The sequence below is a fragment of the Ovis aries genome, chromosome 12 (assembly GCF_016772045.2).
Source record: "Ovis aries strain OAR_USU_Benz2616 breed Rambouillet chromosome 12, ARS-UI_Ramb_v3.0, whole genome shotgun sequence".
In the NCBI taxonomy this organism is placed as follows: domain Eukaryota; kingdom Metazoa; phylum Chordata; class Mammalia; order Artiodactyla; family Bovidae; genus Ovis; species Ovis aries.
The window spans coordinates 38,447,597-38,465,637 of record NC_056065.1 but is presented as its reverse complement, the minus strand read 5'-3'; the positions used below and the strand labels follow the sequence as shown (position 1 = coordinate 38,465,637).

Here is an 18,041-nt window from a genome sequence, read left to right as displayed (position 1 = left end):
TGACTGCACCATGAAATTAAAAGACGCTTGCTCCTTGGAAGAAAAGCTATGACCAACCTAGACAGCACATTAAAAAGCAGAGATATTACATTACCAACAAAGGTCTGTCTAGTCAAATCTATGGTTTTTCCAGGAGTCATGTATGGATGTGAAAGTTGGACTATAAAGAAAGTTGAGTGCCGAAGAATTGATGCTTTTGAACTGTGGTGTCGGAGAAGCCTCTTGAGAGTCCCTTAGACTGCAAGGAGATCAAACATGTCAATCCTAAAGGAAATCAGTCCTGAATATTCATTAGAAGGACTGATGTTGAAGCTGAAACTCCAATACTTTGGCCACCTGATGTGAAGAAATGACTCATCGGAAAAGACCCTGATGCTGGGAAAGATCGAAGGCAGGAGAAGGGGACAACAGAGGATGAAATGGATGGATGGCATCACTGACTTGTTGAACATGAATTTGAGCAAGCTCTGGGAGTTGGTGATGAACAGGGAAGCCTGGCATGCTGCAGTCCTAGCGGTTGCAAAAAGTTGGACACAACTGAGTGACTGGACTGAACTGAACTGAACCCCAATACAAAAAGTTAAGATTAAAAAAAAAAATCTAGGTCTGGCATAATCCTATTCCACTCATGCCTTGGGTTCCAACTCATGATATTCTGCTATTTCATGAAGCGAAACTTAAAACACAAGTTGTTGGCTCCCTCTCTACTGAGCTATCTCCCACTGATCCTTTAAAATTCTGCCCCATCTCTGGAAAAGCACGGTACTGTGACAATTGCATAAGCGTTTAAGCTAGGTAGCCCTAAGTCTAAATCCCCACATGACCATGTACCACATTTATGATCTTGGGCAAGAAACTGGCTCTCAGAGCCTCAGTTTCCGCATCTGTAGAATTCTTGTACTATCACTTACCTTGAAATGTATTATGAGAACTCAATGACTGAACACACACACACACATGCAGCACCAACATAAAGTCTGGCTCTTAGAGTTTCTTCCTTGAATGTTCATTTTCTACCCTCTTCCTTCTCTACTTCCAGTACAACCCCATCTCTGTCCAACCTATTACTGTACTTATCACTTCTGTAATGTGCCCAGGGTTTATGTATCAACGCATTTGCCGCTAAAGGGACGAGCACAGCGCCTTAAAATGTGGGCTCACAACAACTATTTGGTAACAGATTAATTTATCAGTAAAGCCACGGATTCTACCAGTTCCCTGGGCATTCACAGTGACAGAAAACCACACTTTCTTCACTAGGAGGAGCTACCTAGTTTGCACTACTTAATAAGTCATTCTTCCTGTGAGGTTACTAATTCAAGAATGATCTGGGGGTGGAAGCTGTTATCTGAAAACTGTATAAGGATATTTTGACCGGCCCCCACGCCGGTCACGGTCTACCAAATGCAGGATTTCTGTTTTCAGTTCCTACTTTCCAGAGTACACACCGGGCTGCCAGGCCGCGCTTACCTTTTCCCTGGGCTTGATGTATTTGTGCAGCACCCCGCACAGTTCCAGGTAGGTTCCATACCACTCGAAAGCTTTCTTTCCTCGCTGCTGGAAGAACTTCTCCCAATAGTCAACGGAGCCAAACTCCTTCGAGCTTTTAGGTAAGAGATTCATAGTCCCACTACCCGAGCTGCGTCTTCAAGATTCCTGCTCTCTGTGTGGTACCATCAGAGGGGCTTCCCCACACGTTGGCTCTGGGACACCAATGCGGGAATTCTTTCCACGGACAAACAGCCTCATTTATTTGTTTCCAACTCAAAATCCAAAGGGATGATCCTTACACGCTCACCGCACCCGCGAGACACCGACCCTACTAAACGTTCATCCCTTGATCCACGCCCCAGTGCCCCGACCCACGTGGGGAGCCCCTCACACTTTTTCAGAGTTCGGTTTCAGAACCGGCTATCATATCCGGGTGCGAGGCTTCGCGATTGGTCGGTTGCCCAGACCATCCAAGCAGCTCATTGGTCAGTGATTTTCGTTCCTGACACCTAAGTGGTTACAACGACCTCGCCTCACACCCGCGACTCCGTCGCCGGCTCCTCGCGTTTATTTACGTGAGCCGGAACGGGGCGGGGCCGCGGGCTGGAGGCGGGGCGAAAGCCCGGCTGTCCCAGTGAACCCCCAACGTGGGCAGCCTTCTCAGCTCTGGACGTTCCAGCCTTGGGAGAGAGCTCCGCCCGAGCTCGGTGCTCCTGACCTCGGTGTTTCGTCTCTGAACTTTCTAATCAAGAGCCACCCAAGGGCTGAGCGCCGCTGCCAGTGCGCACACTGGAGGAGGGGACCTCCGAAAGGAAAAACCTGTAGATTAGAAGGAAGGGGCCTGTGCCGATTCACCAGGTCTGTTTCCCAAGAATTTGCATTTCTAACCAGTTCCTTGGTGATACCAACGATGTGCTACCCAGGGACCACACTTTGAGAACAGCTGTTAAAAGATAAGGCAAAATGGATGTTTCCAACTCCACAATTTTAAGAGACTATCTAAAAGCCCTCTACGAGAACCTGAAAAAACATGTATTTTCATGTACCACTTGCTGAGTTCACATTATTTCCTCTCTACTTAAGATAAGGTGAACCTCAGAGGCTTCAGCTATGGCAGCATGCAGGGTTCCTAAGGGGTGTGACATCTGGTCTTTCAAAGAGCACTTATTGAGAGCAGAGGACACTGTGCTTGAATTGTTCCCCAATACCAAACTAACAAAATAACATAGCCTCTGCCTTCTCCCCTCAAGTATTGATTCGCCATTTTAAGGGTGTAAATTTGAGCCCATCACTGTGGTGAAGGCTAAGGACACAGTAGTAAGGAAGACAACGGTATGGAAGAACACATCAAACAGTTATAAAAAAGAGTCTGTAATGAGGATCTGAGAATAAGTGCTGTGAAGGAGAAGTATAAGCGTCCACGAAAGGAGATCTCTTTCGAAATGTCTTAATTTAGGGGGTGACTAGAGAAGGCTTTCCTAAGGAAGGGACAAAAAGATTTTAAAAGATTTTGTAATCTTACTGCTTCGGTAAATATTGCACACCTAAACTTGTTCCAGTAGTATCAGGATGACATCAGAAAGAACCAAGAAGTATTCTCAACTGCTGGGTCTTTGCAGGAACATTTGGCTGCTGCTTTTCCCTCTGTCTCTATTGTCCTTTCTTATAAGCAAACGATATTGGAAAAGGTTGTAAGAAGTGATTTTGATCACAGCCCAAGCTCCAGCCCCTTATTTAATGCCCTAAAAATACAATTAATGTTTGCACTGTGTCTAAGACCAAGAGGGGAAGTAACTCACCTGTCTCCATCTGTGTGCTTGCTCCCTTCTTTAAGCTTAGGAAAGCAGTAACAACCAAAGCACTTTAAACTAAAACATGTAGGGAAGTTTCCTAAAAGTGTTTGAATGACTAATGCAGAAATATTTTAGATATAACACTAGACTCTGTCTTTTTAAATACCCATAAGTAAAACTTTTCTTTCAAGTTTTGCCAATGAAATGTAATTAGTAGGTATGTTGTTATTAGTATCATTATTTAATTTAAACCAATTAGATATTAAAATATTTTGTGTTTTATTAGGATCCTCTGAGTGGTTACCAGTATGTATGATTTTTTTAATTGAAGTATAGATGTACAACATTATATGTTACAGGTATAAAATACAGTGATTCCCAACTTTTTAAAGTTATATTCCATTTATAGTTAGTGTAAAATATTGGCTATATTGTATAATATATCCTTGTAGCTTATTTATTTAGTCAGTTTTTAATTTGGGCTGCACTGAATATTCATTGATGTGCACGGGCTTTCTCTAGTTGCAGGGAGTGGGGGCTATGCTCTAGTTGTGATGCATGAATTTCCTTTCGTGGTGGCTTCTCTTGTTGCAGGGCATGGGCTCTAAGGCCTGTGGGCTTCGGGCTTCGGCAGTTGCAGCTTGTAGGCTCTAGGGCACAGGCTCCATAGTTGTGGTGCACAGACTTAATTCCCCTTGGCATGTGGCATCATCCCAGAGCAGGGATTGAACCTGTGTCTCCTGCATTAGCAGGCAGATTCTTAACCACTGGACTACCAGGCAAATCCGTGGTACCTTATTTTATACCTAGTAGTTTGTACCTTTTAATCCGGTACTGCTATTTTGCCCCTCTCTCCTCCCTCTCCCCACTGGTAACCACTAGTTTTCTACATCTCTGAAACTACTTTTTTATTATAGTCTTTAGTTTGTTGTACCTTTTAGATTTCACATATAAGTTATACCATATAGCATTTGTCTTTCACTGATTTATTTCAGTTAGCATAATGCCCTCCAAGTCCATCTACATTGCTTCAAATGGCAGTATTTCACTGCCATTTTTTATGACTGAGTAGTATTCCATCCTGTGTGTGTGTGTGTGTGTGTGTGTGTGTGTGTGTGTGTCTACTACATCTTCTTTATCCATTCATCTGTTAATAGATACTTAGGTTGCTTCCATATCTTGGCAATTGTAAATAATGTTGCTATGAACATTGGGGTGCATTTATCTTTTCAAACCAGTATGATTTAAAATGTAAACTGAGCTTAGATAGAGACATTCAATATTGTGAGTTTTTTCCCTAAAAATATGAATCCAGACCTCTGAATGTGTAATTTGCAGTTCAGTTCATTTCAGTCACTCAGTCATGTCCTACTTTGCGACCCCATGAACCGCAGCACGCCAGGCCTCCCTGTCCATCACCATCTCCTGGAGTTCACTCAGACTCACGTCCATCGAGTCCATGATGCCACCCAGCCATCTCATCCTCAGTTGTCCCCTTCTCCTCCTGCCCCCAATCCCTCCCAGCATCAGAGTCTTTTTCAGTGAGTCAACTCTTTGCATGAGGTGGCCAAAGTACTGGAGCTTCAGCTTCAGCATCATTCCTTCCAAAGAAATCCCAGGGTTGATCTCCTTCAGAATGGACTGGTTGGATCTCCTTGCAGTCCAAGGGACTCTCAAGAGCAGTTAGTCTTACTTAATTGACACAGAAGGGTTTTTCGGTAATAATATTCAATTAATTGATTGTTGCAAAATGAGGACTAGATAATTAAAATCACTTCTGACAATTTAGGGGGCAGAGGATGGGAGAGAGTTTGTGTTAGGCAGAATAATGTCCCTCCAAAAATCACTGCAGATGGTGACTGCAGCCATGAAATTAAAAGATGCTTACTCCTTGGAAGAAAAGTTATGACCAACCTAGATAGCATATTCAAAAACAGAGACATTACTTTACCGACTAAGGTCCGTCTAGTCAAGGCTATGGTTTTTCCAGTAGTCATGTATGGATGTCAGAGTTGGACTGTGAAGAAGGCTGAGCGCCGAAGAATTGATGCTTTTGAATTGTGGTGTTGGAGAAGACTCTTGAGAGTCCCTTGGACTGCAAGGAGATCCAACCAGTTCATTCTGAAGGAGATCAGCCCTGGGATTTCTTTGGAAGAAATGATGCTGAAGCTGAAACTCCAGTGCTTTGGCTACCTCATGCGAAGAGTTGACTCATTGGAAAAGACTCTGATGCTGGGAGGGATTGGGGGCAAGAGGAGAAGGGGACGACCGAGGATGAGATGGCTGGATGGCATCACTGACTCGATGGTCGTGAGTCTGAGTGAACTCTGGGTGTTGGTGATGGACAGGGAGGACTGGTGTGCTGTGATTCATGGGGTCGCAAAGAGTTGGACACGACTGAGAAACTGAACTGAACTGAAAGGTGTTCATCTTCTAATTCCCCACATGTGAATATGGGAGGTTACATAGCAAAGCGTAAGATAATCAGCTCACATTAAAGTAGAGAGACTAGTCTAGTTTATGCAGATGAGCCCAGTGTAATCACAAGAGTCTTTAAAAGTGGAAGAAGTGGAAGAGGGAGGCAGAACCAGATAGGTGGTAGCATGAGAAGGACTGGCTTAGTGTGGCTAGCTTTGATGATGGGGGAGGAGGACCATGAGTCAAAGTAAGTGCCTCTAGAAGCTGCAGAAGTCAAGGAAAAGGATTCTTTTCTAGAGTCTTTGCAGGAGCACAGCCCTGTGGACACCTTGATTTTAGTCAATACTTTCAGGCTGCTGACCTCCAGAACTATAAGGTAATACATTTGTATTGTTTAAGTTACCAAGTTTTTGTTAATTTGCTACAGTAGCAACAGGAAAAGAACAGAGCATAAACATGAGAGGAAGTGTGTGGTTGGGCAGGTTACAGTGGAAGGGGAGCAGCAGAAGATAAAGCTAGAAACTAAAGTGAAGGTCAGGTTTTGAGAAGAATAGAATTCTTCTGTTCCAAGCATTTGGACTAAACTTGTCTGGCTGCAAGAAGCCAACGGAGAACCAGGTTTGTTACAGTTGAAAAGAAGTGATAATATGAGAGATGTTCTTAGGAAGAACGAAAGCATTTTGATGACTAATTATCTATATAAGGTATAAAAGACTGTGGAAACAGTGACAGACTTTATTTTGGGGGGGCTCCAGAATCACTGCAGATGATGACTGCAGCCATGAAATTAAAAGATGCTTGCTCCTTGGAAGAAAAGCTATGACCAACCTACACAGCATATTAAAAATTAGAGACATTACTTTGCCAACAAAGTTCTGTCTAGTCAAGGCTATGGTTTTTCCAGTAGTCATGTATGGATGTGAGAGTTGGACTATAAAGAAAGCTGAGTGCCAAAGAATTGATGTTTTTGAACTGTGGTGTTGGAGAAGACTCTTGAGAGTCCCTTGGACTGCAAGGAGATCTAGCTAGTCCATCCTAAAGGAAATCTGTCCTGAATATTCATTGGAAGGACTGATGTTGTAGCTGAAATTCCAATACTTTGGCCACCTGATGTGAAGAACTGACTCATTTGAAAAGACCCTGATGCTGGGAAAGATTGAAGGCAGGAGGAGAAGGGGATGACAGAGGATGAGATGGTTGAATGGCATCACCAACTCAATGGACATGAGTTTGAGTAAACTCCTGGAATTGGTGACCCATGGGGTCGCAAAGAGTTGGACATGACTGAGCGACTGAACTGAACTGATAAAAGACTGAGGGATTCAAAGTGGCTTCCACCTAGGCCTCTGGATAACTGGGGAAGTCATCTATAGAAACGGCATGTTTCTATGTGTAGAACTGTTGTTACAAGGAATTTAGAGGTCACTACACTAGTAAATGGCAAGCCACTCCAGTACTCCTGCCTAGAAAATCCCATGGACAGAGGAGCCTGGTAGGCTGCAGTCCATGGGGTCGCTACGAGTCGGACATGACTGGGCAACTTCACTTTCACTTTTCACTTTCATGCATTGAGGAGGAAATGGCAACCCACTCCAGCGTTCTTGCCTGGAGAATCCAAGGGACAGGGGAGCCTGGTGGGCTGCCGTCTATGGGGTCGCACAGAGTCGGACACAACTGAAGCGACTTAGCAGCAGTAGCAGCACACTAGTAAAACCCAGAGCCAGAGCTAAAAGCCAGTCTCCCCATCCTGCATGCCTATCCCAGGGCTCATACCCTTTTCAAATTCTGTCAGTGTTATCCAATTGGAGTTAGCGGTCCAAACATGAAAAGGCTTCATGAGTGGGATATAAAACTGTTTAAAGGGAATTTCTCCTTGGTGTACAGGGAGTGTCTCATATAATGCTGGAAACTATTTTACACTGGAAATCTCCTTCGCGAATGGGTTTGTTTCCACATTTGAGAAGTTAAGAAATAAATGGTTTCCTATGTCTTTGAACAATTAAAGGCACACATGATATCTTAGGATAACGTGGTACCATTTTATTAGCTGGCATCAACCATTTTTGAAGGTACTGTTGACCTGAGAAGTCATTCTTTAGCTGACATTGGATTCCTAAGATTGGGAATAACAGTATTTTTTTAGGTTGTATATATCACTTGCAGTTTACCAAGAATTTTCTCATCTATTACTTTGAATTCATGTGATGGACACACACATACATGCAGACACACATACATAACTAAGGCAAAACTCCAATTGTTTAAAAATAAATGAAAAAGTTATATGTGACTAAGTGAATTCAGCCATGCCTGCCTCTGGGTACAATACTTGATTCCCAGGATTTTATTTGTTTGGCAGTTTCCTGCTCTGTCACTGTAGACATCCATTGTGTTCTAATTTTCTGATATGCATGGACTACAAAGTATTTGTATCCACTTTTATGGGGGGAAAGCAAAGGGCATAGTGTACAAGGCAAGTTGTTTACCTTCAGGACCAGCAGGCTATAACATTTTGAAAACTAAAAAGCCAGGAAAGATGAGGAAATGATGCCAAAGACAATGGCCTGTCTCTGTGCATTGGACCCCTACATGAGAAGGCTCATAACGCCGTCCTTTTGGATCCTGCCTTTGTATTTTGCAATCTGGATACTGGGAAAGATTACAAGGTTAAATCATGAAAATGTTTTCTCCATACAGACTCACAGATTTCGAAAACAAACCTGTGGTAACCAAACAGAAAGTTTGTGTCAGGCTGGTGGGGAGGGGAGGGTGGATAAATTAAAGAGTTTGGGGTTAACATACACACACTAATATATATCAGAGAAGGCAGTGGCTACCCACTCCAGTGTTCTTGCCTGGAGAATGCCATGGACAGTGGAGGCTAAAGGGCTATAGTCCATGGGGTTGCAAAGAGTCGAACATGTCTGAGTGACTAACAAGCGAGTACTAATATATATAAAATAGATAACCAACAAGGACTTACTATATTGTACAAGGAACTTGACTCAATATTCTGTAGTAACCTATATGGTAAAATAATGAATATATGTGTATGTATAGAGTCACTATGCTGTATACCTGAAACTAACACATTGTAAATCAACTATACTCCAATAAAACTTTTTTAATGTTTTCTCCATAATTTTATTCCTAAATTTCAGTTATTTTGCAGGAAATGAAAAAAACCTTGGAAAATAAGTTATTTTTGTATCAAACTAGCACTCAGCACACCTACCATGAGCAACTCATGTATCCCATTTTATTGGATGCTCTCTGTTCTCAGCGCATAACAAAATATGTTTCTACCACCAAAGAAAAGGATTTTAAAACAACATCTAATAAATAAAGATTGCTTAAGTGCTCCACCTAAAGTTATTTTAAAAAACATTCAGATCCAGAGAACTTCCCAAACACCAGAACAGAATTCCCTCTAGTGCAACAAAGAAGTTATATATAATCTTTTTCTAAAACTAAAATACTTTTCTTACCATGAGAATGCAAGGAAGTTCTGCCCCTAAAAATCATCTCAAACAATGGTGCCAAAACTTTTTACTGTCTTTAATCCATCTCATCTTTGAGCAGTATACCTTTATGCTCATTGTTCTGATAATACGAAGGGAAAATTTTTCCCCAGTATGTGGAAATTTCAGCCAAGCAGCTGTTCTAGTTTTGAAAACTCAACAGAGAAATGTTCTTAGGAAATATGGTGTGGGCATTTTTGGAGAGAGATGGCAGAAAGGGGACTCTTGGCTAAATTTAACCCCTGTCATGTTATAGGAAACTCTGTAGTACAGAGGTTAAGAACATTTGATTTAGAATCAGAAAGATCTAGCAGTCTCTCAGTATGTAAATTCAAACCTCAAGCCTTCTGATCCTTTGCCTAATGGCCCCCTTTGCTTCCTTTGCCCTTGTCCGACCTCAATCCATTTACCACACAGCAGCCACAGTGATTTTTTTTAAAATATGTAGCAATTTTCCCACTGAGATATATTTCACATAATAAAATTCACCATTTTAAAATGTATACGTTTGTTTTAGTATACTCACAATGCTATGCAGCCATCACCATCTAATTCCAAAATATTTCTACCATCTTGCAATCATTAATCTAATCTTTCTATAGATTTCCTATTCTGGATATTTCATTAAATAGAAATCATATAGTGTGTGGTCTTTTGTGACTGGCTTCTTTAACTTAGTATAATGTTTTCAAGGTTCATCCATGTTGTAGCATGTAACAGTACTTCCATTTATTGGTTGAATGCTATTTCATTGTATGGATAAACAAAATGTGGTATTTCTACTTATCCATAGATGAATATTTGGGTTGTTGACACATCTTGGCTATTCTGTACAAGTTTTTGTATGGATGTATGTTTTCAGTTATCTTGGATATATATCTAAGAGTAGAATTGCTGGGTCATATGATAACTCTATGTTTAACTTTTTGAGGAAAACAATGATCATTTAAAAGTATAAATCTGTTCATGTTACTCTCCAGTAGATTCACAATGCATTGAGAGTGAAATCTAAACTCTTTGAATGTTCTATAAAGTTCTTTCATGGCCCAGACCCTGCCTACATCTCCAATCTCCTCTTCTACCACTCTCTCTGTCTACCAAGCTCTGAAGGGAACGGCAACACACTCCAGTATTCTTGCCTGGAGACTTCCACGGACAGAAGGGCCTGGCAGGCTACAGTCCATGGGTTCGCAAAGAGTCAGACTTGACTGAGTGACTTTCACTCACTTGCTCAGACACACTGGCCTGCTCCATCATCCACAAAAATGCCAAACTCCTTGGTATTGGGAAAACTGGATATACACAAGCAAAAGAATGAAATCAGACCCTATTCTCACCATATACAAAAATAACATTTACATCTTTAATCCATTTTGAGTTAAGACCTAAAACTACAAAGCTCCTGGAGGAAGACATAGGAGGAAAATTTCATGACATTGGATTTGGCAATGACTTCTTGGATATGACACCAAAAACACAGGCAACAAAAGCAAATATATACAAAATGGACTACATCAGACTCCTGTGCATCAAAGGAAACAAGAGTGAAAAGGCAACCTATTGGGGGGACAAGGACTTGCAAGTCATATGTCTGATAAGAGGATTAATATGCTGGCCACTCCTAACACTTGCTCTGTTCCGGGTTCCCAGCCATGCTGACCTTGCTGAATGATCATGCCCAGTACATACCCTTTCACCTGGCCTCAGGCAGCCAGAGCCCTCCAGGCCCATAAAGCTCAGGCCAGTTCCCAACCACCTGCATAATCCCAAGGGTAAAGGGGGCCCACCACCTGAAAACCCTTCTGATGTGGCAGATTTAAACTAGTGACACTCAGTCCTCATTTGGACGTGCTGCCTGATGGAGTCCAGCAAACATAGTTCCCAGTGTGTCCTATTGGAGGATACTCTGGCTAGCCTGCCCAGCCACACCTGCTAAGACCAGATTCCTCTAGCTCTACCTTCAAGGGGAATATGCATATTTGTGTAGGTTAGGGTTTGGAATTAGGCAGATGACTTGTATCCTTAAGAGCCCACTCCATTGACCTGCATCTTCTAACACCTGCCTTGTTCCAGATTCCTGGCTGTCACTGAGTTGGTTGTATGGAACTCCACCTGGCCCCTAGCTCAGTCAAAGCACCTTGCCTGAAAGGTTCTATTCCCATGCAGATTTGAACAGCCAATAACAAAACCTATGGTGAGAGTGAAACAGCACAGCTTTAATCAGTGACCAGATAATGGAGAGGCAGGAAGCTAAATCAGAAATCAACTTCTCAGCTCAACTTGGGTTGAGACACCACATTTATGGTGGGTCAAAGTAAAAGAGATGGAATTGAGTAAAGAGAGGGAGGACTTGTCAAAAAAAAAAAAAAAAAGAGAGAGAGAGGGAAGACTATTTATGACTCATCTGAGAACAGGAGTGTGGTTTGCTCAGAATTGGAACAACATTCCATTCTAGTCCTTGTGTGGATTCTTCCAGGGCTTCCAGGTCTGTGGTGCTCTATCTGGCCAGTCCTGGATGCTGAAAGTTCAGCTTCTCTGTACGCCAGTATCGAATTAAATCTCTGAGACAGGGTTATGAGTGAAGTAGAAAAGGATAGCTTTATTACTTTGCCAGGGAAAGGGAGCCACAGCAGACTACCGCCCTCAAAACTCTGAGTCCAAACTTGGAGAAAACGGTGAGAAGTTTTATAGTAACTGCTCAAAGAGGACGTGGTCAGCTCAGGGACATTCTTCTGATGGGTTGCTGCTAAGTCACTTTAGTCGTGTTTGACTCTGTGTGACCCGATAGATGCCTGCCTACCAGGCTCCCCCGTCCCTGGGATTCTCCAGGCAAGAACACTGGAGTGGGTTGCCATTTCCTTCTCCAATGCATAAAAGTGAAAAGTGAAAGGGAAGTCGCTCAGTCATGCCCAACTCTTAGCAACCCCATGGACTGTAGCCTACCAGGCTCCTCCATCCATGGGATTTTCCAGGCAAGAGTACTGGAGCGGGGTGCCATTGCCTTCTCCGGTGGGTTGGTGGTGAGTTAAGTAGGAGCATCATCAGCCTTCAGGTCCAACTGGCCTGGGGTCTACATGCTTGTGGACAGCATACCATCATTAATTGTAAACTTCTCCCACCGGGAGGGGTTTTCAGTATCTGCAGTATAGTTCAAAGATATTGTGTATATCCCTTGACAGGGAAAGAGGACTTGCCCCAGGGATGTTCTTGACAGTTTGTCCAAGGTCTCTCATCCCCTCCCTTCCCTAATTAACAACTGCTTGAATCTGCCCCCACTGGAACTCAGGGAAGGTCCGGAAGGCTAAACAAAGGCTGTTTCCTGTAATCCAAAAAACAGGGGACACATAAAGGCCTTCTGCCCAAGAGCCCCACAGGGCCCTGCTCAGTATCATCCCCACCACCTGAATAGCCTCCAAGGTGGAAGAAGCCCACGCCCTAAAGATCATTATGAGGTGGCAGCCTTAAACTGGTGAATCAGCCCCCATTTGGACTTGGTACCTGATGGGTTTCAGGCTTCTCTAGCAACCAGAGCTCCCAGGTGTCTCTTGATTGAATGATACTCTAGCCAGTCCGCCCAGTCCTTCCCTCCCAAGGCAGCAGTCACCTGGAAATCTGTCTTCTGAGAGAATATCCCAATTGGGTAGATTAGGGCTTGGGATTAGGTATATGCCTTGATTCCTAAAATGCTGCTCACATTGACCTGTCTCTCCAGACCCTTGCCCTCTTCCAGATCCCTGGCCACCTTGAGCTTCCCCTCATGTAACTGTGCAACAGGCACCTTTTCATCAGGGATTGGGCAGCCTGGGCCCTCACAAGTATTGCTGAGGAGGTGGAGAATTTGGAACCCTGTGCACTGTTGGTGGGAATGTAAATTGGTGCAGCCACTATGGATAACAGTATGGAGGTTCCTCAAAAAAGAAAAAAAAAATTATAGAATTACCATATGATCCAGGTATCCCACTTCTGGTTTAAATAACTGAGAGCAAGATCTCCAAATGATCTTTGCACACGCATGTTCACAGCTGCACTATTCACAGTAGCCAAGAGGTGGAGAAACCCAAACATCCAGATGGATGAATGGATAAAGAAAATGTGGTATATTATATACACTTTTTTAAAAAGTATTAGAGTTTTTAGAAAAAGGTACTCTAATATGTGCTACAACATGGATGAACTTTCAGGATATTGTATTAACTGAAATAAGCCAGTCACAAAAAGACAAACATCGTTATTATTACACTTATATGAGTTATCTAAAGTAGTCAAAATGCACAGAAATAAAGTCAAGTTTTCACTGCCAGGGGTTTGGGAGAGGGGAAACTGGGGAGTTGTTCAATGGGTGCAGTTTGAGTTTTACATGAAATATTTCTAGAGATCTGTTGTACAATAAAGTAAATGTAGTTAACACTACAGAACTATACAGTATAAAATAGTTAAGATGATGAATTTTATATCATGCATTTTCTACCACAAATTAAAAATTGTTTTTAAAAATGCCAAATTTTCCTGCCTAATAATCTTTGCTCCTGCTATTCTCTCAGCCTGGAATACTCTTTCTCTTGCTTTATGCATGACTGGTTTCTCTCATACTTGTGGTTTCAGTTTAAATGTTACCCACTCTCTTGACAACCCTAACTTTTAAAATAGGTCTCCTTCATTCTCAGCCACTTGTTTATTCTTTTCAAAACAAGTGTTCTTTTACATTACGTTATGTAATTATGTAATTTATTTCTGCTTGTCTTTCCTGCTATATTATAAAGTCTGAAGACAGCAACTGTGTCTGTATTTAAACCACTGCACCTAGTTTAGCAACAGAGACAACAGATGTTCACTATACTTTTTCGGAATGAAAAATGAGTTACAAATGAGTCTATGTAAACTGGGAATAATAACATTTGCCTCATGGGGTTGCATGATAATTGGGTGCATAATGTATATGGCATAGGGCCTGATACTTAATAAGAATTCAGCCTGTATTTTCAGGGAAGGATATTTTTATTGTACTAGACTCCAAGATTCTCAGGAATGGTGCAAGGACTTTGGGCAAGGCAGATCTATGAGCATGTTAGTAAGAAGTATTCTAATTAGGAGGGGCAATATTCTGTGCCTAGGTGTATAAGAGCAGAAACAATTGTTTATTCTTTGCTCAGAAACTTTTCTGTACCCAGTGCCATCCACTCTGCAGGAGAAGATGAAATACTTAAAGCATAAGTTCCAAACTGGGGGACCCTTGATGACCCATGGATAGAATTCAGGGGTGTGTGAATTTGGATAGGAAAGAAATTACATTTTTATTTTCAGTAACCTCTTAACAGAAATTAATTTCTTCAACTATATAGCTCAGTTGGTAAAGAATCCACCTGCAATGCAGGAAATCCCGGTTCAATTCCTGGGTCGGGAAGATCCTCTGGAGAAGCGATAGGCTATTCACTCCAGCATTCTGGCCTGGAGAATTTCATGGACTGTATAGTCCATGGGGTTGCAAAGAGTTGGACATGACTGAGTGACTTTCACTTTCAACTATAAATGGAGCCCCTTAAAACCACTCAGTAGTCCTAGTGACTGTTTCACCAATAGAAATCACTAAGATTTTCATATCACATTACAATCAGATATCCTGAAATACTGTTTATGCTCATTACTAATTCAAAACAATGGTAGATGTTAGTCCTGACACTAGATTTTTTAAAATTTGAGTTAATAAGTATGTATCTTTGCATATCACAAATTTTGCTTTTAAAATGTTTTGTAACATTATAAATTTCCTTCCTTTGTAATTCTGTATATTTTATTCTGAGGCATTTATAAATATGATTTTATTAATAATAAGGGGTCCCTATTCACAAGATTGCCAAGGTTTTTGGCTTATGTGTATATACAGTGCCTTTCATTTAATAGGTCTTTGAATGATTCTTCATGGTCATGAGAATTTTTCCTTCTGGCACTGCCTTAAATCTATAATAACATAAATAAACCAGAGGCCAACTTGATCTCTAGAGAAAACTTGACTATTTTTAAAAATTGGTATGGAAAGATTTCTTTCACTTTAACTTTTCATCCTCTGAAGAAAGTTTGAAATGTATCTATTTGAGGTATTTTGATGGTATAATTTCATTCCTTCTAAATAACTGCTCAGATGCCACTTGTGACATAGCACCTAAAGCAAGGAACTATGATAAAGGAACCCTCGTGATTTCTGATGTCAGTGAAGTGTGACTGTGACTGAGACCAACTTCATGGATTGTTACAGGCTTTGAAATGAGCGTGAGCAGAGTATGTGATATTTTCTTTGCTGAAAAAAAGATTAAAAATTAAAAACATAAAACCATTCAGAAGTCTAATAAAGGAAAATAGGAATGATAAATGTGTATATATTATGCACAAAAAGGTTTAGATACAGCCTATACATGTATATATAGAGAGAAAAATGTAGGGTAAAAAGATACCCTACTTGTCTTTCTACCAACTCTGTAATATGTGGCAGAAGGGGAGCTGACCCAAGAATTTCTGACTAAACAATGCTGACTGAATGTGCCTTCACTGCCTAAAGAAACCAGAATCTTCTCATTCTGGCTCACCCCCCTTCACCCCCCTCTCCCATCTCCCCTCGTCAGAGTCTGTAAGTAGTGAGTTTTAAGTACCTGCCTATATGTGAGAGGCATAAGAAATTCTTCCTTTTGGAAACCCCTCCTTCCCATTTTCTTGTGTAGTCATGGCAAGTAAACTTATCTCTTTATAGTAGTGTAAGAGTGGTTTGGATATAATTCTACTTTCAGGCCTGATGGAGTAAACTGAGACACACCAATTCTCTAAAAATAAATGGAAAAGCCAGATAAATACAAACAGCATCTCTATAAAGCAATCCAAGAGCTGCTAGAGCATTGAGGCTGGAGGAGCCAAGATTCCGAGGGGGATCTGCAAAATGGAGAGCTTTTTCCTTGGCCAGGTGGAGGTACTTACTGATTCTCGGTAGAAGGCTGAGCACCTGGGCTTTGCCTGGGTCAAGGGTCATCAATGGGGGGGGGGGGCAAAAGAAAAAAAAGTTATATTTTGGGTTCTCACAGGACTGAAGAGACAAAACTGAAATCTTGGAGAGCCAGGATTTCAGAAAGAAGGAAGGAAGGAAGAACTGAGGGACCCTGATGGTTTCCCCTCAAAATTTTGCTGAATTAGGAAGCTGTAATACTTGGTACAGGAAGTTAGGATGAGAAAATCACTGTTTTTCAGTTTTCTGCTTAGCCTCTTTACCTACCCAGCAGAGATGAGAGTCACAGCACCAAAATCCAAGAAAAAAAATACACAATAGAAACCGGCCCACAGGTAATTCATGTATTAGATTAACAGACAAGGACTTTGATTCAAATATTCAAAAATAGAACTTCCCTGGTGGTCCAGGGGTTAAGACTCCATGTTTGTAATGCAGGTGGGTATGGGCTCAATCCATGGTTGGAGAACTAAGATCCCACATGCTGCACAGTAGAGCCACTCCCCTAAAAAATTTACCCCAAAATGACAAAAAGATAAAAGGGGATCAGAATTTATTTTTAATGGAAATTCTGGAACCAAAAAATACAATCACTGAAATCGAGAGCAGTCTGGGAAATCAAGGGCAGGTAGAACTACGTCTGTGCACACAGATACTGACATTGGCTCAGGACGTGACTCAGTTGCATCTCTGGAGCTCGGTCTCAGTGCTGGAATCCTAAAATCTAGTGCAGACTCAAAGGGTTTGTGCACACAAGAAGGAAACAAAAACAAAAACAACTCTTCACAGAGCGGAAGGAGCGGGTGGGATGAACTGAGAGAGTAGCAGTAACATATACATACTACCATCTGTAAAAACATAGCTAGTGGGAAACTGCTATACATAACACAGGGAGCCCAGCCCCCAGTGCTCAGTGACAACCAAGGTATCTTTCACTTAGTGTTTGTTTGGCTTAAATATGCACTAAATCAAAACACTATTCAACAAAGAACCTAAAAATATTTCGTAAAAATGACATGTAGAAAAAAATTGATAGAAAAAAACCATTAAGAACAATCCAGCTGGGGAGTATCTGGGAGGAATGGATAATAAACAAGACATAACAAAAACAATGCTGGAACCGTTATGGATTACTATGCCCAGGCACTATCGGCTTAAATAAACCACTAACCCGGGGGGAGAGGAGGTGGGCAGAGTCAAGAGAACAGGAGAATGGATGTGCAAGGTTGATTTCCCACGATAAGGCTCCGGTGCCTGCGTGGTGTCTGGACCCAGGCATTTTAGGTTAGAACTCTACAGCATGCTTACTGGGGAGAGAACACTGAGTCCTACCTAGACTCAAAAATCTGTCCACCGAGCCGGGCAACCTTAAGGAAATCTCTTTGTAAGAGAGATTCCTAAAGTCTAAAATAGGGAGACGAGATTAGTAACCCTGACGATCTATACGTCTAACTCTGATGTTATAAACAAGGGATCACACAGATCTCCTTCCTTCAGAAAAGGCCAGTCCTCAGGCTTCGAGCCGTCCCGGTTTTTCGGCAAATCTGCATTAGCTCGGGGGATGGACCCCGCACAAAGCGCCGCCTCATTAACGCCTCATCAACCCCAGCCTCGAGCAGGCCTTCAGCGCCCAGCGCTGAGTGACTTCTCAGTCCTTCCTCCACCTCCCCGGGACGCCCGACCTCGGCTGGGACCCGGGAACCCGCGACTGTGTTTCCTCCCTGAACAGACAAAATCACCTGGGGCATCCAGGCCTAAGCTTCGCGTCCGCGGCGGCCTCCAAGAGGAGAGCTGAGGGGGATAATCGACTCCCTCGACGATCTCCGTGGCCTG

The 18,041-nt window shown here is 42.2% G+C and overlaps 1 protein-coding gene across 1 annotated transcript in view; it reads right to left on the bottom strand.

Moving 5' to 3' along the window:
- Positions 1 to 18,014, bottom strand: part of METTL13 (methyltransferase 13, eEF1A N-terminus and K55) — a 32,963-nt gene extending 14,949 nt beyond the window's left edge. The window contains exon 1 of the mRNA XM_004013696.6: positions 1,471 to 18,014. Within this exon, the coding sequence (XP_004013745.2) occupies positions 1,471 to 1,623 (153 nt within the window). The 5' untranslated portion in view covers positions 1,624 to 18,014. The remainder of the gene's footprint in view (positions 1 to 1,470) is intronic.
- Between the last annotated feature and the right edge of the window lie 27 nt (positions 18,015 to 18,041).